Source organism: Panthera uncia, chromosome D4 (genome assembly GCF_023721935.1).
Source record: "Panthera uncia isolate 11264 chromosome D4, Puncia_PCG_1.0, whole genome shotgun sequence".
Lineage (NCBI taxonomy): Eukaryota > Metazoa > Chordata > Mammalia > Carnivora > Felidae > Panthera > Panthera uncia.
Genome location: NC_064807.1, coordinates 49,213,060 through 49,235,479, shown reverse-complemented (window position 1 = coordinate 49,235,479; position 22,420 = coordinate 49,213,060). Strand labels below are relative to the sequence as shown.

The window sequence follows — 22,420 nt, the reverse complement described above, 5'->3', positions numbered from 1 at the left end:
CAGCTCTGTTCAGACCATGCTATGTATCAGAGACTGTCTGCTTCCCAGCCACGGGTCATGTACAGTCACATGGAGCCTGCCCTCAGGAGAGCCCTGTGCTCGGTTGAATACTCTGCTGTCATCATCTTGAAATTCTTAATAATTTGTGAACTAGGGGCTCTGCAAATTATGTAGCCATCCTGATCAGAGTTTCATCAGTAAACATAGAAATGTCAGTGCATGAACCAAAGGGAAAAAATTATGGTTCCAGGGCCTAATCAAATATTTGTGGTCCACAGAGTGGTATTTTTTATCTAAATAAAATTTTTAGTTAGAATAGTTTTAGATTTATCCAAAAGTTTAAAGGTAGTACAGAGAGAACCCATATATCCCTCACACAGTTTCTCATGTTGGTAACATCTTACATTACATTTATATCTATAATACATGTGTCATAACTAAGGAACTAACAACAGTACTATAAACTCCACACAGTATTCACATTTTATGAATCTTTCCCTAATGCCCCTTTCCTGTTCCTGGATTCCATCCAGGACACTGCATTACATTAGCCATCAAATCTGTTTAGGCTCCTCTGGGCTATGATGTTTTTCTCAGACATTTCTTGTTTTTGATGACTTCGACAATTTTGAGCACTACTTGTCAAATATTTTATAGAATGTCCCCTCAGTTTGGGTTTCCCTGATGTTTTTCTCATGGTTAGACAGGGGCTATAAGTTCTTGAGAGGAAGACTACAGATATGAAGTGACATTTTCATCACATCATATCAAAGATCTATGCCATGCACATGACTTGTCATTGATATTAACCTTGATCACCTGGCCAATGTAGTGCTTGCCAGGTTTCTCCATTAACTCTTTCCATACTTACTCTTTGGAAGAAAGTCACCTAGTGTACCCCACAATCAGTGGCGGGGAGGGGGCCTCCACCTCCTTCAGGGGGAAGTATCTACATAAGTTACCTGGAATTCCCCTCCATGGGACATTTGTCAATTTTCCATTCATTTATTCAACCGTCTATCAGTCGGGACTTGTGGATATTTATTTTATACTTTGGGTTACAATCCAGTACTCTTCCATTTATTTTGTTGCTCCCATTCCAGCTTTGGTGGTTCACGAGCTCTTTCAGGTTGCCTCCAGTGTCCCTTGGACATGCCCCTAAGGTTGTGATTTTATTGAAGACATCCTTTCTTTCTGGCACTACAAGGTGCCAGGCTGTCTTTTACATTTCCTTCTGCAGCCCTAGAATCAGCCGTTTCTCCAAGGAGCCCTGATTCCTTTTATTCAAGAATGGTATTAGAAGCTAAGATCTGGAGGGCACCTGGGTGGCTCAGTTGGATGGGCATCCGACTTTGGCTTGGGTTATGATCTCATGGCTCATGAGTTCAAGCCCCACATCAGGCTCTGAGCTGATAGTGCAGAGCCTGCCTTGGATTCTCTCTCTCCCTTTCTCTACCCCTCCCCAACCTGTGTGCACACACTCTCTCTCTCAAAAATAAATAAACTTAAAAAAAAAGAAGCTAAGATATGGGTGTTGTGTGCTCATTGCTGTAGCTCATTACTACCAGAGCATTTTACATTTTTTAGTGTAAATCTTTAAAAATTAAGCTGTCATCTTATAGAAAGTCAGCTTTTCCAAGCTAACTATGTAAAAATAAATAACATTAATAAATTAAATGTTAACATTTTTAATGTTTCTGAATTAACCACCAACATTTAACTATAAACAGATTCCACATTGGAATCTAGGCTCCTAGAAGATCTGGCAGTCCTAGACCCATATACCCCCTCAACAGCAGTCAGCTGAGGCAGAAGGGCTCTTGTCCTTTCCTGCCTAAAGCCCTCTCGGGTTGTCACTGTACACACTGCTCACTATCTTATTACACCCAGCCGACTATACTCTTCTTTTTTTTCTTTCTGACCCTTGAAGGCATTCGATTTTGTGATTCCTGGTTCAGACTGTATTCAAGTAGGTAATTTACAGATACACAGCTTAGTCCGTGATTTTAGCTGAACTTGGATCCCAGAGATCAAGTATCAGAGCTCTATTTCTGGTTTGACCCCTCTATTACTGGTTCACCCTCATTGGCTCTTACATGCAAATACAGTGACTCACCATTTCTTGCTCAGTCCCTGCCTTCACCCCTCCAGCTCAGGTGTAAAGAGTCGTCTGCGTCCACTTGGCATTTTCCCCTCAGCTTCAGGCTTCAAGGGTCTTTGCAGGCAGGGTCTGCCCTGAATGTCTTTGGCCAAGTGTCCTTTTCTTAGACTCTTTCTGTCTGGAGAAGATCCCCCAACAGTCACACCCCTACCTCAGATTAATTTCTTCCTGGTCACTGTTGCCTTGTGGCTCTGCAAAGCACTCCTTAAATTGGGTTCCAGTCATCATTCTTTCTGGATCTGCCCACCCTTTGCAAAAAGGATCTGTTGCTTTGCTGTCTTCTCCCTGTCCCCTGCTTACCCCCGTCATGTATCAGGAGTATTTGTCAGTCAATCCTGGCTTATTTCTGACTTTGCTAAATTTGGAAAACTACCTGTCTGGCACTTTTCTATTTATATGAAAATACGCACTTCAGTACAAATATACAATACGGTTTGAGGGGTTGCTTCTTTCTCTTTATGAGTGAAAACCTGATAGAAAAATGCATTTCTCTCTGTGATCTGCCAAGTATGAAGAGATACAAGTATCAACTTTCACTGAAGCCTTATAACTTCAGACATGACAAGGTTAAACATGGGCCTGTTTTTCAATTCCCCCGGGGAAACTTTCCACAGAGCAAGAGTTTTCAGGCAGTAACTCAAGGCCACTGCTTGGGGATGGGAAAAGCAAAGGCAACCCAAGCAGAAGTTTTCACCACCCACACTTTACATGGTCATTTGTTCATGTATTCACTCTACAGATACTCACTGAGACCACCATGTTCTGGTATGCATTTGATGCCAGGGATAACTGTGAACAAGAAAGGTAAAAGTACATTCCCTGACAGTACAAAATTTTCAGTCCAGGGGGAGACTTAAAAAATGGACAATTATAATGTAGCAAGTATTGTCATAGGAGAAGTACAGGGCGTCATGATATGCCTGACTTGACTGGGTTAGGTGGACAAGGAGGATATCCTAGAGGAAGTGATGATGGAGTTGAGCTTTGAATAACAAATGGGAGTTAGCCAGATGAGAAGGGGAAGTTGAAGAAGAGGGTTTCCAGCTGCCAACTCTTCAGTATGAGGCAACTCCCAGAGTGAGCAGAATAGGATCTTAGCTCCAGAAGACTGGAGTATTATATACAAATTAGGAGGCTCCGGAAGTGATGATGGAGAGATAAACAAAGTTGAAACCGTAGAGGGTCTTGCTTGCTGTGTTAAATAGCTCTGATGTTACCTTAAAGCAGTAGGAAGCTGCTTTAGAGTTTAATGCAAAAAGGTGGATGGCTTGGTTAGATTTGCATAGTAGGAAGATTATCTGCCTGCCCAGTGGGAGATTAGAAAAAATCCAAGAGTAGAGAGGAGAAGCTCCAGCAAACCAGGCAGGAAATGATGGTGGCTTGAGCTAGAGAAGTGGTGGTAGAGGTGGAGGGAGAACTCTTCAGACAAGATTTGGGATTAATTGCCCTTCATCACATCATGGAAAAATGAGTCTGCTGGTGAATAAAGGAAAGTGTTATTTGTGATGATGCTCATAGTACATCATCCATGACAAGAAGGCAGAGTCATTTTCAGATTCCAACTGGCGCTCATGATCAAAGTGCAGGTACTTCTGTCTTTCTAGTACTAATGAAGTTGATTATCATCTTGTTCTCACTCCACCCCATTTGGCCCCATTTGATTTTCAGCAAATTCAGCACATCTGAACTAGCTACAGTTTGTTTTTTACGGCTTTTATTGCCTTTCTGCAGTGAATGAGCATCTTCCTCAGGATTTCCTGGGTCTTTCTCAGTCTACTTCCACCTCCATGCTGCGATGGCAGAGGGTGAAGGCAGACATCCTGGAGATGAATGGGCAGATAAGGAACAGCCTCTGGCAGTAGGGAAGTGACATGGAGAGAAGAGGGAAGTGTGGGAGGCAGGCACATTGTATTTACAGTCGCTCCTTTGGGTGGCTGAAACAGCACTTCCTCTGCCTGGCAAAATGGCATGTCTGAAAGAATTAACGATCTGTTTAGAACATATAATCACATGCTAGTCTATTTTCCTTTGGTCCAACCACTGTGGTGGTAGGTCAGAGGGCAACACAGGGGGCACTGGGGAAGGGCAAAGGGAGTTGGGGAACAGGGTAGTAGCCAGTTTATTTCTAACCATTTGCAGCTGTCAGCTTGTTTGGGGACTTTATTTTTTTTAAGGCAGAGGAACAAAGTCTTGCTACACGGGATTGTTTTGCTTGGCATGACGAACAGACACTTTCTTGAGGAACGCACAGAGATAACACAAAACATCTGCTTCAAGGAGTCAGTCCTCTGCAGCTGACTTTTCATCAGCCTGAGCCCGAGCACATGAGGCTTCTTTAGATCAATATGTAGATACATTTAGGAAGCGGGAGAACGGTGATGCAATGGGCAGGCAGCGGGGCGGAAGCTAAGAGGAGGAGGATGTGTATTTGTAAGAAACAGATCTGTGTTATGAGGTTTTTTTCTCTGTTTGTTTTCCTCGTGATCCAATTGCATTTTGTTTTGCAAGTGTTTGGGAAATGGTATGTTCTCGGCCACGCTGCCAGAGGAGGTCTGTTTTCTTTTCCCACGTGTGTGGGATGTTGTTTTTCTTCAGAAACTATTGAGAATGAGGGAATTCTATGGCTTGTGCAGGGATTTTCATCCATGCACTCTTCGGTTACTGGACCCCAAAGACAAAAAGGACAGCACAAATGCCCTCAGACGTGAGTGACGGTTTTAAGGGGAGTTGTGGGCATTTCTGGTTGTTGTCATTCGTGTGCTATCAGGGGTCCCAAAAGGATGGGCCAGAACATTAGGTTTCATCTTGTGCCATGTGGAAACTCCTTAGACAACTCACAGGATGTTCCCCAGATCCACTTTCCAGGAGAGTTTGCCCTTTGAAGAAAAGGTAACTTCGTCTGTCCTGTTTCATTTGTCCTTCCCCGGCACCCTGGGCTTTGATGAGGAAGAGCCAAAGTTTCCTAACAGCTGTTAACGCCGGCTGTTAGTTCTGTTAGTTACTGGGTGCTCCTGAGTGCCTGCTGGCACTGTGCTCCCTGTTTAACCCTCACAATCTCACAGACACCTAGGTCTAATTATCCCCGTTTCTCGGATGAGGAAATGAGCCTTTTCATTCGCAAACTTGCTCAAGAGCAAGCAGCCCGGAAGTTTCCCAGCTAGAATGTGAACCCAAGTCTGATGGGCACCAGAACCAGATACCTTAGCCACTGTTCTTAATGCTGGACGACACATGCATTTGGAGAAGTAAGAGCCAAACCTCCGCCTTCCACCTTCGTCTTTTAACAAGCTTTGCCTCTCCAGTTTCTCCAGTTGGATGAAAGAGATGAAAGGAGCTGTGAGAACACCCCATTGAGTGTCCTGGCCGAGTGGAAAGAGCACAGGCTCCAGAATCAGAGGCTGGACTTCAGACCCCTTTTCATCACAGCCTAGTTTGAAATCCCAACCAGTCAGTCCCCTCACCTTTCTGAGCTTTGATTTCAGGGTCAGCATGTGGCTTGAGAGCTCAGCTCTGGGTCCAGCACTTGGCAACTATTGGTTACATGGTGAGCCCACTCCAGGCTCCCTGCCAGGCACCGAGGATCGGCTGCAAGGACCCTCAGGGAGGGTACAGTCTAGGAGAGAAGGCAGACCTGAGTCAGGGTCCACAGAGAAGTATGAAATTACCATGTGGGATCTGTGCTCAGGAAGGTTCAGCAGATGGCAGACAACCTGAGGCTGGAGATGATGGAAGTCTTTGAGCTGAGCTCTTAGGAAGTAGAGGCATTAACAAAATAAATGACAGGCTGGAATATCTGCCAATTACTTATGGAACCTGGGATGTTTGAGGAAAGTTCTCTGCTGTCCCTGGAGACAACCTCTTAGCCCTTACTTGCTACATCTCCATAGTCCGGGTCCAACCCAGTGTGATCATGGACCAGAGTCTCCTCCCCAAGCATTGGACATTCTCTTAAAAGATAAAAAACAGGGGCGCTTGGGTAGCTCAGTCGGTTAAGCGTCTGACTTCGGCTCAGGTCGTGATCTCGCGGTCCGTGAGTTCAAGCCCCACGTCAGGCTCTGTGCTGACTGCTCAGAGCCTGGAGCCTGTTTCAGATTCTGTGTCTTCCTCTCTCTCTGACCCTCCCCCATTCATGCTCTGTCTCTCTCTGTCTCAAAAATAAATAAACCTTAAAAAAAAAAAAAGATAGAAAACAGAACAGGAATGTGCTATAGCTAGCACAGAAGCTTTCACCTGGGTCTTGAGTTTGGGACCTTTGTCTTCAATCTGTGGCTCTGTTATCCAAAGCATTTCTGCATTCTCTGAGGGACTCTTCTTTTGCAGCTTCCATAACAGAACAAAAGAGAAAACATAGGCCATTTAATTTAGATAGTTTATTTTCTTTCAGGGGTTTTCTAAAAGGAAGGATTGACTGGGGCATCTGCTTAACAGTGCAAGGGAAGGGAGAGGAGGGGGGAGGAAGGAAGAAAATGGATTGAAGCTCAGAAATTACTGGAATTTTTTATTAAATTTTGTTTGGGAGAAAGGAGATTTACTAAGTCCGAGATAAAAGGCAAATCCACATGGGGCCCCAGAGAAATTATTATATTCCATGCTCGATTTAGCTCTCATACTGACTGTGGTTTGGAGATCAGAAAGTTGTGGTTAGGCACATTCATAAACTCTGCAGGACTCTGTCAGATGCTGGTTCCCTGCCGAGCACCACATCTTCCTGAGCAGCAGAGGCAGGGCTGGGGGCTGCCTGTCAGGCCTTCAGGAGAGTCCAGGCCCCCCAGTCTCACCTTACCCTCTGCCTTCATCCCTCCTGTCTGGCTCAGCCTCCTCCTTGGCCTGATCATCCAGCAAACTCCAGTCTTGCTTTGAGTCTAATTGTTGAGCAAATTCCTGAGGGAAGCACATACAAGTGATTGGCTTGGGATTCTGACCTCTGCCCAGGCATTTTGCCTCAGCTCCCTCTGGAATCTGGGCTCAGCCTGGCCCTGTTTTAGGTTCACCAACTTCATTTCAGTACTGACCCATTTGCAGAGACCCAACTCCATCACATGACCCAAGATCATCCAGGTCCAAGGTTGTGTGTGTGCATGTGTGTGTATCACCTCTGTAGAGAACACTCTTCTGAACACATCTTCTCATTTGGGGATAACTTCTTAGAGTCTGAAATTCCCCAGCTTGAATCTGAGAGTCCTGGGATGTGGCTCAAGGTGGGGTGGTGAAAGAGATTGCCCTGAGACTCAATCACTGATTGCAAATCATTTAGAGACCTTCTGATCAAAGGTTGTTTTCTTTATCAATTAGTACATATCTGTCTGGGATTATGGTCACATGGCTTATCTGGTTTATAATAAGACTAGTCAAAGTTTAACTCCAAACCCTTCAGACATGCAATCTACTTAAGACTACTGGTTAATATTGTCTAGCATTAACTTTCTAATTGAGTACAGTAACTGAAAATTAACTATCAGCACCTGAAAAAAATACATTGAAAGGCAAATAAGGGAGGTTTTAATGATAAGAAAAGAGGAGTTTCAGATTTTTTTCTTCCCACCTCCTTGTTGAAATCAAAATGTTCTTATCACAGAGTTCTCCTCCCTTTTCACCAAAGGCAGTGTGAAGCTTCCCATGTCAGGACCTTGTCAAGACCCTGGCAAAACACTGTTGTTCTGCTGTAGGCTTTTTTCCTCCCCCAAATAGGAAATGATAGAGTCACATCTTGACTAAATAAAATCACTGCTCTTTTATGATTCACTTTTGATTGATAAGTATTCCCTACCTAGGTCTGTGCCAGGTACTTTTAAAAGCAGACTCAGAATTTAAAACAATCCCTTTGTTCAGGGAGCTTACAATAATATGAGACATAAATATGAGAAATTTGCAGAAGATAATATAAGGCAGAATGTAACCCAGTGCTTAATTGAGTACTTGCCACTGTGAGTTCTTTGTAAGTTCAGAACTGATGTGTTAATGCCCAAACTGCCCTCATGAAAATAAATATGCAGGAGGAATTTAATGCCAAAGTGTCTTCCAAAGAACTTTGGGTCTATGGGATACTAAAAATAACAGTTCACAAGAGGGTGCTTACTATCTGCAACGCATTAGGCAAAACCTTTTTTATGTGTGTGTGTTTAACCTTCACAACAACCTCATGAGCTACAGACAACATTAACATCCCTGTTTCTTTCTGGATGGGGAAACTGAGGCTTAGAGGGACTAACTTTGCACATGACTACCTTGTGAATAGAAGGTAGAGTGACATAGAAATGAAAGCTGGGGAGTATGATTACAGACTGTGTTTTAAACCAGTAGATATTATGGGGCGGGGGGAGGAGTTTAGAGTAAAATAGGACTTTTTCCTACAGGAATTCTCAGATCCTTTATTTTGCGGAGATACATTGTAAACCTCTATGAAAACAGCATTTAAAATTTCTTTTAATATTTATTTTAAAGAGAGCGTGGGGGAGGGGCAGAGAGAGAGGGAGACACAGAATCCAAAGAGGGCTCCAAGCTCTGAGCTATCAGCACAGAGCCCAACGTGGCGCTCGAATTCATGAACCATGAGATAAGTCAGACATTTAACCAACTGAGCCACCCAGGCACCCCAAAAGCATCATTTTTGCGAATACATTTGATCTCATGATCCTCTTTTTTTAACCAAGGATCTCCCAAGATGAGTGATTTTCAAAACATGGCTTGGGAAATACTAAAGTGAAGGGTGCATAATATCTCACACACGCAAGAGAAGCAGAGGGACAGAAGGTTGGATGTGGTCCTGAGCTGGATCAGTGGTGCCACATGTCCACATAGCCCTTTGCCCAGACCCAGCCAGTGTACAGCCCCCTCAGCTGCCAGCCATCATTATAACAAGCCCAGCATCCGTTTGTGATGATTCATTAGCCTTTCATTCTTCCTATTGCTGGACTGTATGCATTTAAAGCAAGCAAACACACATTTTCCAAGCTCCTTCCATAAGCCAGGTACTGAGCTAAGTGCAGGTCATAAAATGGTGATCTGTTCCCTGCTACCAAGGAGCCTGCAGTAACAGGATGCAGAAGAAAAGACCTGAGTTTTAGAGCCAAATCATTATCTCCTTTTAGCTATGAGGCTAGGAGCAAATACTTTCACTGAGCTAAGCCTCAGTTAAAAACAAAGCTGCAACAATAATATCACTGCTCAGGATGTCCCTGAGACTAAAGGACTTCACACACATATGTATCAGGCATCACCCAAGGATCCCTTTCCTTTGGCTCCTTGGCCAAGGAGCCCTTTCCTTGGCTCCTTTGGAAATTGGATATGTCTTAGCAGCCCCATGAAGACAAAAACCCTCAGATGGATCACTTTTCATGATCTGGCCCATCTGGGGCCTGTCAAGGAAGGGAGTGGATCAGCAGGGCTGAGTCTTGCCCTATCTTGCTGCCATGAAGCCAGTTACACAGGGTGAGATAGTTGCAGAGTCCACCAAAGGGTTAGACATCCAGTTCTCTACATCAAAGGGAGTGGTCTCTTCTACCTCCCACCTTCTGAAGGCTTATTTAAAACACACAGACATACATGCTACACAGACACATGCATACATGTACGTACACACATATAAACACACAGATTCGTACATGTAACACACATACACTCACACATATACACACATACATACATATACGCATGCACACATATATCCACAAATATACACACATACGTACATATGCACACACACACAAATCTGAACACCTGGAAGGCTGAAGAGAAGAGGGGGAAAGAGCTAAAATATTACACAAACTATAGGAGTGGCCCCTGAACCATAGATATTATGGAATGAATTTCCCAACTGCTGTGTAGCTTTCTTACTCTTAATCCCATGCTCTGTGAACTGAAATTTTATCTCTGGTGCAGCAGAGAACTCACTGGGGTTTCTGGGCTCCCTAGAACTCTCAGTCCAGGACTTGTCAGCTTCCAGAGTTGGCCTGAGGTGACTGGTACATGCTGAGCACGTCCTGACTTGAACCATTTGCAGCGTTCACTTTTGAAGAATGAATTGCATGTAAGGGAGGGAATGGTGGAAGGGTCAGATCCAACTAAGCCGCTAGAGTCCCGAGGAATTCAGGTGAGAAATTAAAAAATAGAACTTAGTGTAAAAGTTCCCACTACATACCCATTACAGTACAGATACTAGTACAAGGGCACTGCAAAGCAAATGTTTTTATTTAATAATCCAGAAAAGTGAAGTAACCTGCCTATACAGCTAGTAAATTGTAGGGCCAGGACTTTAAAAGTAGACCTTGCAGATTCTCAAAGCAACTCAGCTATTCTCAAGATAATTTCCAGCCATATCCCAAAAGGGAGAGATAGAGGCAAACCAACTTTGAGAACAAAAGCAAGGCCAGAGACCAGGTATGGAATGGAAGGTAGCACCAGGAATTCAGAACTAAGCAGAATAGGAATGGGGGGAATATGGCAAACTGGGGACCATCTAGAGACACCTAGCAATTGCCATGAACATCCTCAGTATGCCCAATAGTTGGCTTTACCTCTGAGTCAGTGTGTGGGGCCTGGGGCTAGTCAAGCAGATGCACTGACACAGCTAAGACTCCCCATGTTCTCTAGCAGCTGGTTAGCCTCCACAGAGACTGGAGGCAGGGATGTGAAAGGTAAACCCACTGGAGGGGGTTCAGGCCACCCAGAAATGAAGGGCCACAGAGCTGCAGGTGTGTGTTGGAGCCCCAGAGCAGGATCTCAGGTTTTCAGGGTGGTCCTGGGCTTTAGGATTGGACAAACCTGGGTCCAGACCCCTCCTCTACTGTTTGCCAGCTGAGTGACCTTGGGAAGCTACTTAATTTTCTGAGTCTGTTTTCTCATCTTTGAGATGGAAACAATAATAATAGTACCTGTCTTCAAGTCTTGTTCTGCAAACTTAATCAACTAATCTGTGTAAATCTCTTGGCTCAGTTCCTACAACACAGTAAGTGCTCAGTTGATGTTGGCTTTTACTGTTAGTCCCAGATCCCCAGTCCCAAGGCATGGGCAGAGAAAACACATTTCTCCTTGAAGGCAGTAGAGTGTATTAATTAGCCTTCCTCTTATCCCCTTGAATCTGTGGCTGCCAGCGATGTGGACTTCTTTCAAACTTCTCTCTCTCTCTCTCTCCACTCCTTTTCTTTTTTTAAGTCATATTTCTATACCACCAAAGAGTAACCTTTGGATGCCTTGTTTCACTTAGCAGTCGAGCTATACCTCTATCCTTGGTAGAGAGTTATACTCCAAACTTAACCAGATCTTTTGGTGTTTAGAATCAAGCGGTCTTGGTCCAAATCCCAGCCCTGCCACTTTTTAGCTAAATAGCCTGGGGCAAGTCAATCTGTGCTTCAGAGCTTCAGTGTTAGCCATCCATGACATATAGGTAGTAAAGCCTACTTTGCAGATAGGTTGTAAAGGAAAAATATGTCAGCCGTTGGTATTGTCACTGTGTGGGTTACAGGGCTCCCCTTCTCATGGGAACACACTTGGAGGGGATTCCATCATCTCTGGGACTTGAGCTTCTTTGAAGACTCCAGAACCTTCCACAGCCTGGCAGCAGTGCTTTCTGCTGGCCTCTCCTCAGCCTAGAAAACCACCCATAATTTCTGCGAGGGTCTGCCCACCACCTCCTTCCCAGCTGTACCTCACCTCCATCCCTAAATCCCAGCATCTGTTGCCCAGACAGCTGCCACGCTATGCCTGAGTCTCTCCCTGGGTTCATTTGATAGGTCCCACTTTGTTTTTGAAGAAAAGCAGGTAAGAGTGCCGGGCCCCAGGGAGACAGATCTTGCCTCTGCCAGCTGCCAGTCATGTTCTGTCTCTCCCATCGTGTCCTGGGCGTCCCAGGTGATCCCATTACAGAGTATCTCACCAGACAGCTGCCACTGGGACCCTGTGGAGGAACAGAGAACAAAATTCCAGGCTTCCTAGGGACCAGGGCCACGTCCTGAGCACACTCTCCAATTCTGATGAAAGGCTGGTTGCCATGTCTACCTTTTCTTGAGAAAGGTAATGTATTCCTTATAACAACAGCGAGGTGCTCCAGACCCTCACTGTAGTGCAGAGAGAAGGGGGCCATTCCCATTTGGTGAGCTCTTACTCTGTTCTAGGCACTGTCGAAGGATTTTACTCATGTTAGCACCCTCCAACGCATGCAAGGAAGGCTTTATTATGATCCTTCTTTTATAGATGAGAAACCAAAATTGCATGAGTACCACTTCTCATTCTTGACAGCCACTGGAAATTTTACCTGTATCGAATCCTCACAACTGTTGCAACTTTTACTTACATATGGCCAAACTGAAGCTCAGAGAGGTTATGTATCTTGCCTATGGTGATACAGATAGAAAAGTTGCAGAGCAGGAAATCAAAGTCTGTTGGACTTACAACAGACTTGTCACCATTTTAGGACAGTGTAAATAACAAGAGTTTAAACAGTGTTTAAGAGGGGGAAAGGAAGTGGGCTTGTGGATCCTGCTGTGTGTTGCTCTGACCAGACAGCAGTAGTGGTCATCAAACAGGAAATCTGGGTGTCTCCTCTGGCCACATAACCCACTCTTACCTTCCACAAGGGGATGAAGTGGTAATAAGTAATGCAAAGTGTCTATGGAGTTTGCTGCATTTGCCCACCTCAGAAACAGTGAATCTCAGGAGAAATTTGGATCAGAATTTGCACACTGGTAGCCTGTAGGTGAAATTAAGCTAGAAAGATGTCTTGTGTTGACCGTTGGTATTTCTGTAAAACTTTAACTGCTGATGTTTTAAAAATGCAGCAAATTCACATAGCACTCCAAATTTCTGAATTATCTTGAAAACTCAGGAGTTCTCACATGGCCACCCTTGGCGGGAGTTTTGGCACAGCAGCTCCCTTTGAGGAGAAGGTGTTTTCAATTTACTACAGTGCTCAAGTCCCCGCCCCCATCACGATGTGTCAGGGAGCGCTTGTCTCCTTGGAGCATTCCCCTCCTCCTGCTGGTTTTCTTTATGTTAATGTAAGAGGAAGATGAACTTTCTTGTGCTCTATCAAGTGGGGGAAAAACACAAGAAGGGAGAGCACACATTTATATGTAAAAATGAATATTTTTATATAAATATAACCAATGTATATGCACACATTATATATACAGATATATACTGATATATGATAGATATATACAGATAGCTATAGATATAGATATATAGATATATACAGATATATACAGATATAGACACACATACACACCCATACATTTAGGTAAAGAAACCAACCTGGCCCTTTTCGTTCATTTTTTGGTCTCTTCCTGGTCATTGTTGGCATTTAAATACAACAGCATTTCAGCCACTTTTTTTAGGCAGGATCCGACACAGCCACCCGCAGAGAGCAGGCATCTGTAGGCTGCCCAGGGAGCTCAGGTCCAGGATGCTCTCCAGCCTCACACATGTGCTCCTGGGCTATCAGAGCTTTCCCATCATGGCTTTGTTCTCCTTTTTTTTTTTTTTTCTTTTTTTTTAACTTCTCTAGGTGTTCCCTTCCCAAAGAACTTCCTTCAGATCTGCAAGAAGATCCTGTGCCGCCTTTTCCGAGTCTTTGTCCACGTCTACATCCACCACTTTGACCGGGTCATTGTGATGGGCGCGGAGGCCCATGTCAACACCTGCTACAAGCACTTCTATTACTTCGTCACAGAGATGAACCTCATAGACCGCAAGGAGCTAGAGCCTTTGGTAAGTGTCACCATGCTACTTCTAGGAGCTCAGCCTTTTGTCCCAGCACACTGACAAACCCATGCAAAATGCTCATTCATGATGAGCCGTCAGCCAGAGGCCTACAGCATTAGACAGGAGTTAGAGGTCAGCTTCAGGAGCAGGAGATGCCAAGATGTCCACAGCACCCAGTGTAGTAAACCACATAGTGGTTTGTAGTGGGATTATACTGGCAGAATGTAGTAGGATTGTAGTAGTTTGGGCTCGAGGGAGTAGCTTTAATTCTCAGCTCCCAAACCAGCCACCTATCTACTTACTCCCTTAAATGAGCATCTTTGATCTCTCATGTTATCCATTATACCTCCATTCAAAGATAACCAGAAACATTCCTTTAATCAGTGAACACATATTTAGCACCTACTGTTTGCTGCTAGGCATGCCAAGTCAAGCAAAACTACCTGCGAGTGGCTTTGACTCCAGAGAGTGAGACGGAAGTAAGCGCTTTGACTCCAAAGAGTAAGACAGAAAAGTAAGCGCTTTGACTCCAGAGTTAGAGACAGAACTAAGCGCTTTGACTCCAGAGACAGAGACAGAAGTCAGCGCTTTGACTGCAGAGTCAGAGACAGAAGTCAGTGCTTGGACACCAGAGACAGAGATAGAACTAAGTGCTTTGACTCCAGAGATAGAGACAGAAGTCAGTGCTTGGACTCCAGAGACAGAGACAGAAGTCAGTGCTTGGATGCCAGAGATAGAGACAGAAGTAAGCACTTTGACTCCAGAGACAGAGACAGAAGTAAGCCCTTGGACTCCAGAAATGGCGACAGAAGTAAGCTCCAGATGAGAATACGGTGTCTGAAGGGCTTTGCTTTTTGTACTGAATCTCCTGTGATGCATTTTAATGGAATATATTAAAATCCAGAACATCTGATTTAAGAAACTTAACAGTTATTGTTTAGGTGAATGAGAATTCCTTGTGTTTTCTTCATAAGGTGTTTTTATAGTTGGACTCAGTCTGTGCTTTAGAAGTCAAGGACCCTTGAAATCCTCAACATCTTTTGTAACACGTAGTATCTTAATGTGGATGCCCTCATCGCAGCTATTTCTAGTTGGCTCTACTGAGTACTTATCCCATATAATACAGAGCTTTATACTAAAATCACACTTTCTTCTTAAAACATTAAAAATGGCAGTTTTGCAACTAACTTTCTTCCAAGTCCATTTGAATAATGACCAACACAGGGCCCAGACTATGGTCTTTTGCTAGTCCATCTTCCTTTCTCTTTATGTACATGTTTTTTAAGTATAGGTTTTGTTGTTATTTATGTATGGTGAGGCCAACAGATCAGGAAACAACTGCCATTGGAAAGATAGAGTGTTACACTCACAGATCGAAGGCAAGGGGCACACACCATGTCAAGGTGGGGGGCAGGGCAAGGCACGGTGGGGGAGCCACCAGGGTTGGTTAGAGGCAGGGGAAACAGAGAAAATGGGGGCAAAAGCCTTTATTGGGGTTTCTCTGGGAAAGAACAGGTGAGCCAAGCTAAGCAAGATTAGAATTGACTAATCTGAATAATTTCAGGAGGCCCTGGGGATTAGGGGCTGCCTTAGTTGTGTGGTACCTGGATCTGGGGTGATTTATGGAAGGCAGTAGTAGCCCTAAGGGTGAGAGGCATAGGGGAGGTGGTTGGGGCTGTGGGCTCTGGATTGATTGGTTTGTATTGGTTGGGGAGTAAACAGCTGGAGGGTGAGTTGTTTACTACATATAGGAATTGGCTAGCCCTGGGAGGGGCAGTCCCTCCGGGGTCAACAAGGCTCTGTTGTTAAAGAATCAAAAATACAAAAAGAGAGAGAGAGAGAGAGAGAGAGATGTTTAATATGGTACAGTATCTGTATCTGGAAAAGAAATTGATATATCACATTTAGAGTTTCTCAACTTGAAATCTATTATCATGCTATGAAAGTACATGGGGAAAAAATATTTTTGTTTGCATCACTGGGAGTTCTGGAAAAAAACAGGACTTTCTGGACACAAATAAGATATATCGTTGGCTACAGAAGTGCTCATCTTCTTCATTTTCTTTTACAACAGTTTTCTAGAAAGTTCTTGGGGGCAGGAACTAGGTTGTCTCTGAATTCAGTTGGGCAAGTAGTGTGGAAAGAAGCTGAAATGCTTCACGATTGAACTTCTCCTACTTTGTCCTTTAAGGCAGCTGTGGGTAAACAGTACAAGAAGAAAAGGTGTGCAAACAGCTCAAGGGAGTTAAAAGGCTGGAAAGAGTTGACAAAGCTAATTTAGAAAATGTCAAGGACAAAGGAAAGAGGGACTCCAGGCCATGGAAACCAAGAGGGTGGAGAAACCGTCAGGGGAAATACCTTCCCCCAAAGGTCCACCAGAAGGAAGAGTCTCCCCAAAGCACTCATTGTGTCGGTTTCACTGCCTCAAAGGAGCAGAAACAGCTGGATAGAAGCAACAGTCAGTTTCTTCTTTACGTACAAAAGCATAAAGGCCGTTGTAAGACTAAGCTGAGCTCCAGCCAGCCTTTCTTAGCCATCAAAAAACTATCAGTCATTTTCAGTAACTGAGGAAGAGCCCCAGGGATTCTAACACCTGGCAGTACTAGGAGCTGACTGAAGTGAGAGTCACAGAAAGGCTCTGAACAGCTCAGTGTTCCAGACGAGAGCCTCTTTGGAGGCATAGGGAAGACTGACTCAGGGTTAGCCAGGAATTGTTAACAGTGGAACTGAGGAAGAAGGGTTATCAGTTTTTCCCATAGAACCTTTTATTTCTTTAAATCTTGCTTGAAACAGAATCCTTCCTACCTTTATGCTTTCTTAATTATAATTGCAGGGTAATTAACTTTAATGCTTTTACATATTAACAAATGTTTTTCATGCCTAATTGTCTGAAATTATGTGTTCATTTTACACAAACCAAAGCCTATAAAGTTAACAGAAAAAGATACTGAGAACGTTTCTAAGGACAGTAATTATAGGGGCACCTGGGTGGGTCAGTGGGTTGAGCGTCTGACTCTTGAATTCTGGGTCATGGAATTGAGCTCTGCATCAGGCTCTGCACTGACAGCACGGAGCCTGCTTAAGATAGTCTCTCTCTCTCTCTCTCTCTCTCTCTCCCTCTCCCTCTCCCTCTCTCCCTCTCTCCCTCTCTCCCAATCCCTCTCTCTCCTTCCCTCCCTCCTTCTGCCCCCCCCCCACTCCCATGATCTCTGTCTCAAAATAAGTAAATAAACTTTAAAAAAATAATTATAATTATATAATATCGGGCTCTGGATACTTAACATAGTCCAGTATCCACTAAGAATACTGTACTTTTGGACTGTTTTTACTGATAGGAACACTTTCAGTAGTTGATAATGCTAGAACACCTAACTTCTAAGTTGACTGTAGCAATGAACATATTAAAATCAGTCATAGTATGTCAGATCAACACATTTTTGTTTAATTTGCATATATCAGGTACCCTGTATGTGCAACACAAGTTACTCAGATGTTCATAAGAAGGGTATGCTTTGAAGAACTTATAGCTACAAACTAAAAAATGTAAAATAATGACACACTCATCTTCAGCCCTTGCAAAATGATAAGCAAGTCAGGCATTTTGGCTTCACATTCTAGTGTGCATTCTTTAGGATCTAATGCAGCAAAAGGCCAGAAGGGCAACATTTAAGCAGCCAGCTTCCTTTAGAACACCAGCATTCTGAGTTCCCACATCTCCAGTGGGATATTTCCGATATCATGCCTTGGGATTGCATGAGTGTAGAACTCAGAGACCCCACCTCAGGTTCCTCTCTGCCATGAGTCCACCATGGACAGCTGTACTCGTCTGTTCCCAGAGACTACCCTGTAGCTTTCATCTGATGTTTACGGAGTGTCCAGCACCCCACAGGGGAGGAGATTCAACTTCAGTGCCTAACACCAGACTCAGTCTCTCTGGGTTCAAACTCTTCATTTACTAACTTGCAATCTTCAGCAAGTAGTTGATTTCTCAAAGCCTCATTTTCCTCACTCCTAGAATGGGTATAATAATTGAATTGTTGTAGACATTAAATGGATTAGTCGCATGGTAAGGGCTTAAGGAATGTTGGCTGTTAAATGAGATAATGAATATAAAGTCCCTGGCATATAGTGAGCAAGGATACCCCATTTCTCCCTTCCCAGCTCCCATGGCCTTTTGCCATCTTAGTGATCCCCTAGGTATCCTTGTAACAGATGCAGTTTATCATCTTTGTATTGGTGTCTCCCATAGAATGGTCAACTCTTTGAGAATTGGGGGTCTACAGGATATATGCTCGCATGCCTCTATTGCCAAGTACACACCAAGTACATAATATGTTTTGAATTAGGAAGAGTACTTTGAGGGTGTTGCACCTCCATCCACAGAGATTGTATACCAATCATTCCTCCCTTGGTGCCACCTTTATCTCAGAACATGCCAGCAGACTTCCACTTCTTCATTGTTGGAAATAAAGCTTCATCCTGTTGGATTAGCAATAGAACTTAAAAGCAAAATTAGGCACAGAGCAGTGAAAGGATGTATCATCAGTCTTAGTATCATCTATACCCAAACTTTCAGTTAGTTTTCTGTTTTAGATTCCAGCTAGGTCACCTGGGCAGCGTTGAATGCTCTCATACTACTGCGTCCAGGTGACTAACCCTCCCAGATTTGGCACTAAAAGTCTCATGTCCTGGGAAAACTCTCGATCCCTGGCAAACTGGGACGGTTGGTGACCCTCTCTGGCCTCAGAGTGGGAGTGAAATTTGGAATTCAGAAGCTGGGAAGAGGTCACTCTGGCCAGCCCAGTGAGGAAGGCCAGTGTGTGCATCCCCCCACAGGGCTTGCCTCATGGCTCCCATTGGGACCTGCTGGTCAGCGGCAGCCTGAGAACCCATTGCATCTGGTCTCCAACAGGGAGAGGGAGGCGAACAGAGACACAGACTTGACAGATGAGCCATTTCTCATGTAAATGCAACAGCTGAAGAAGACTTGAACTCAAGCAAGTTCACAGTTGGAGGAAACGAGCCCAAATGATGCTGGTAATTAGAAAATGGGCCAGTCCCTGATTGAATAAGCAGGCTGCTGTGGGCCCCTGGCAGCCGGGGAGTCAGCTGACAGAATTGAGCTGATCAGAATTATCATTAGCAAGCACAAATAACCAGCAGTGTTTTGTGGGCCTTTCACTAAAAACAAAAGCAGACTCCGAAAGCGCTGTTAGCATTGCAGTAGCTGGTGAATAAAAAGCTGATTAGGGAGGAGGAGGAAGGTTGTGGAGGTGGGGAGGAAGGAGGGTGCTTGCTCACCCTCGTGCACCTGCTGACCCCTGGGTGACCTTGGTCCAGGGCCTTCTCCATCTCCCTCTAGGGTTTCATTTCCTTATTTCTAACAATGAAGGTGATTGTTAAGAACCTACCTTGCAGAGGTGCAGCTGTGAGGCCAAATACTGTCGCAAGGCTGTTCTTTTACCTTACGGCAGGGCACTTGGGCCATAGAAACTCTTAAATTAAATCAGTGTTTCTTAATAGGAGTCCATATGCCAGCGCATCAGAATCTTCTGGAGGTTATGTTTTAAAATGCACATACCTGGGCCTTGCCACAGATACAGCAAATCAGAATTATTGAGCTCAGGGCCTACTACCAAGCTCCCTCGGTCTGCATCTCAGACTTTACTCTGCATGTGAATCACATGGGCAAGCTGCCAAACTGTAGATTCCAATTCAGTACACCTGGAAGGGGACTTGAACGTGCACATTGTGCTCCCAGGTGATGTCCGTGCTGTTGGTTCCCAGACCACACTCTGGCGGCAAGGCTGTGCATGACAATTACTCTCAGATGTGAGATTTACTATTTTTAGCACTTCAGGTCTTCTCTAGGATTGGAGGTTAGCTCAATGAGGTGGGAAAGTAAAGCAAAGAAGAAAAATCTAAGGATCAGTATTGGCCAAGAATATTCCTCAAAATGTCAGTCCTGTAATGAAGAAGTCATGGGAATAAAAGGCATGGCATAGGGAATATACTCAATGACACTGTAATAGCTCTGTATGGTGACGGATGGTGAGTGAGCATAGCATAACAAAGAAGCATGGCAATCCCTGTGTTGTATACCTGAAATAATGTGACATTGTGTGCCAACTATATTTAAAAAAAAAAAGTTGATCTTGAGTAATGCTCAGTGAAAACAGACTTCTTTCCTTTGATCAAGTAAGTTTACAAAATGCTATATCATCTCCAGCCCTGAAGACCCACAATGTAGAATTGCAGATTAAAGACCTTGAGACGTCCTGCAGCGAAGAAGCTGGTTCAGTTTTGTGTAACCCACTCAGTTTAACTACATTTGACTCCCGCAAAATTTTTTTCATTTGTTATCACTCGTTAACATAAAGATCATGGTCCATGCAGCAAACTTTGGGTAATACTGTTCCATCTTTGTGGTATGTCTCTAGATTTTGAGGTTTCCCTCCCTGCCTCCACCTGGGCCCCTACCACACCCACCACTGCTGCATGGGGTGAGGAGGGAGAGAAGATGGAAAGAGGAAGATGAGAAGGAAATGAAACTCATCCTAGGGGAGGGCTTCAGAGAAAGAAAATAAGCCCAGCCCTGTTCATTCTCACCCCTCAGTCCTTCTGCATCATTGTATCACACCTGCCATTGAGTTCTTAGTATGTACAAGGCACACAAGCATTTTCAAGAAATAGACAGTAGCTCCATTTCTTGAATTCCAGATATTCCATTAAGCTCTTTACGTATATTATTTTATCTACTTCTCACACTTGTTACCTTTACTTCAGACAAGTGTGGTCATCTGTTTCTCCGTATCTAAACTACATTCCTCTCCGTCTCTCACTGCTATTACTACCATTTTGTCACACCAAGTCTCCCATTCCTCCTCCAGTTGGCTAATTATTGAGGTCCTTGCACCTAGTGATTTTAGGCTTTAGCTCCAAAACCACCCATTTAACAATGGATAATTTAGGACCAGGGCACTTTGGAGACCAAAGATTTGGAAAGCCTTGTTCTATAAGTCCTCACCACAACCCATGTAGGCCCAAGTATATGCTGACCTTATATTCCCCTAAGGGGTGGCCAGGTCATGCCTAAACTCCCCTTGGAGATGCCTGGGTGAGTGCGGTAGCCAAGGTTGGCCTGTCATGGCAAGATGAGATCAGGTCTGTAAAAAGAAGCAGAACCTCTCACATGAGCCAGAGCTGCTCCCCAAAAGAGCCATTGTGGGCTTTTGAAAGGAACTTTTCTTTGGAAACGTCATCTCTGCAAAGTCCTCTGTGGTGTTTCTTGTCATGCAGTTTCCTTGACTTGAGGCCAAATGGCTTGGACATGGGCACAGGCGTTGAAGAAGAAAGAGAGAGCTTCAGCCTGTGAGTCTGGCAGTTCGGCCTTCCCTACAATGATGCTTCCACTATTAATGCTACGCCAGTAGTTGTCCGCCCCTGAGCAAGGCATGTGATCTCTGTGGGCCTCAGTTTTCCCAGATGTAAAAGACACCGTATCAAGAGTCTCCCCCAGCTTGAGTACGGTGATTATGATCTTTGACATGGCATGTCCCAGCCTTGTCATCTTTGGTCCAGGCTGGCATCTTCTTGCTTAGTGGGGCGTTCATGAGTTAAAGCCCATCATGCCAGCAGAGGGGGGTACACCCGGCCCAAAGAACAGCTGGAGTTTGCATTCCTGAGACTTTGTCATTTTAGATGACATGCTGTGTGTATGTGTGTGTGTCCATTGTGGCATCAGCTGGTGGTGGTAGTACAGGGCAACCTTAATGCCCAGAGCTGAGTGGATGTGCCAGGCTGAGAACATTTTAAGAGCCTTGGCAAACATACTGTAAAGTGGCAGTTTGAAAAACAGCAAAGAAATGTGGGACTAATTTCAATGAACTACATTGTACTGAGTTACTGGGAATGTGGCAAAATCAGCTACATGTCTTTGTCAGTTCTATTTATTCATCCTTTGCTGATATCCAGAGAGTTTTGCTTCTGGTCTGTGGGCTGATGACTGGTTTTAGTTTTTTGGGTTTTTCTTTTTTTTTTTTTTTTCTTTTTTTCTTTTTTTGGTTGGGTCAGGGGAGATGTGCTCTGGTTTATTTCAGGGCCTAAAATGTGATCAATTATAGCTGAAGATGATGCCCATGGGAAAATTGTCAGCATGTAATACTGAGTAATAAAAACAAGATTCAAAATGTATTGGAAAATCACTCTAATCCTGTATCTATTAGTATGTCCTTTAGAAGCATCTAATCATAGATGAGGAAGGAAATATGGCAAAAAGTGTCCAGGGTAGTTCTCTCTTGGTGGAAATATGGGTAATGCTTCATATATATATATGTGTGTGTGTGGATTTTATATATATGGATTATATATAGATAATTATTTGGTCTTTTCAAGTTTTCTATCACAAACATGTATCACTTTTATGAGAAGCAGAAAAATCAAATCTTTTGCTTTCAAAGGCCTTACCAACAAAGACCAAAGCTGCATATGGTGGCCTGTGTGCCCAGGACCAGGGGTTCTGAATGTCCTCTCTGCTCTCTCTGGCCATACCCTCTGCTCCCC

General features: G+C 44.1%; 1 protein-coding gene across 9 annotated transcripts in view; it reads left to right on the top strand.

The window, feature by feature from the left end:
- Positions 1 to 22,420, top strand: part of MOB3B (MOB kinase activator 3B) — a 199,255-nt gene that overhangs the window by 152,657 nt on the left and 24,178 nt on the right. For all 9 annotated transcript variants that reach the window (XM_049624031.1, XM_049623984.1, XM_049623932.1 and 6 more), the window contains one exon: positions 13,662 to 13,864. In XM_049624031.1, the coding sequence (XP_049479988.1) occupies positions 13,662 to 13,864 (203 nt within the window). The remainder of the gene's footprint in view (positions 1 to 13,661; positions 13,865 to 22,420) is intronic.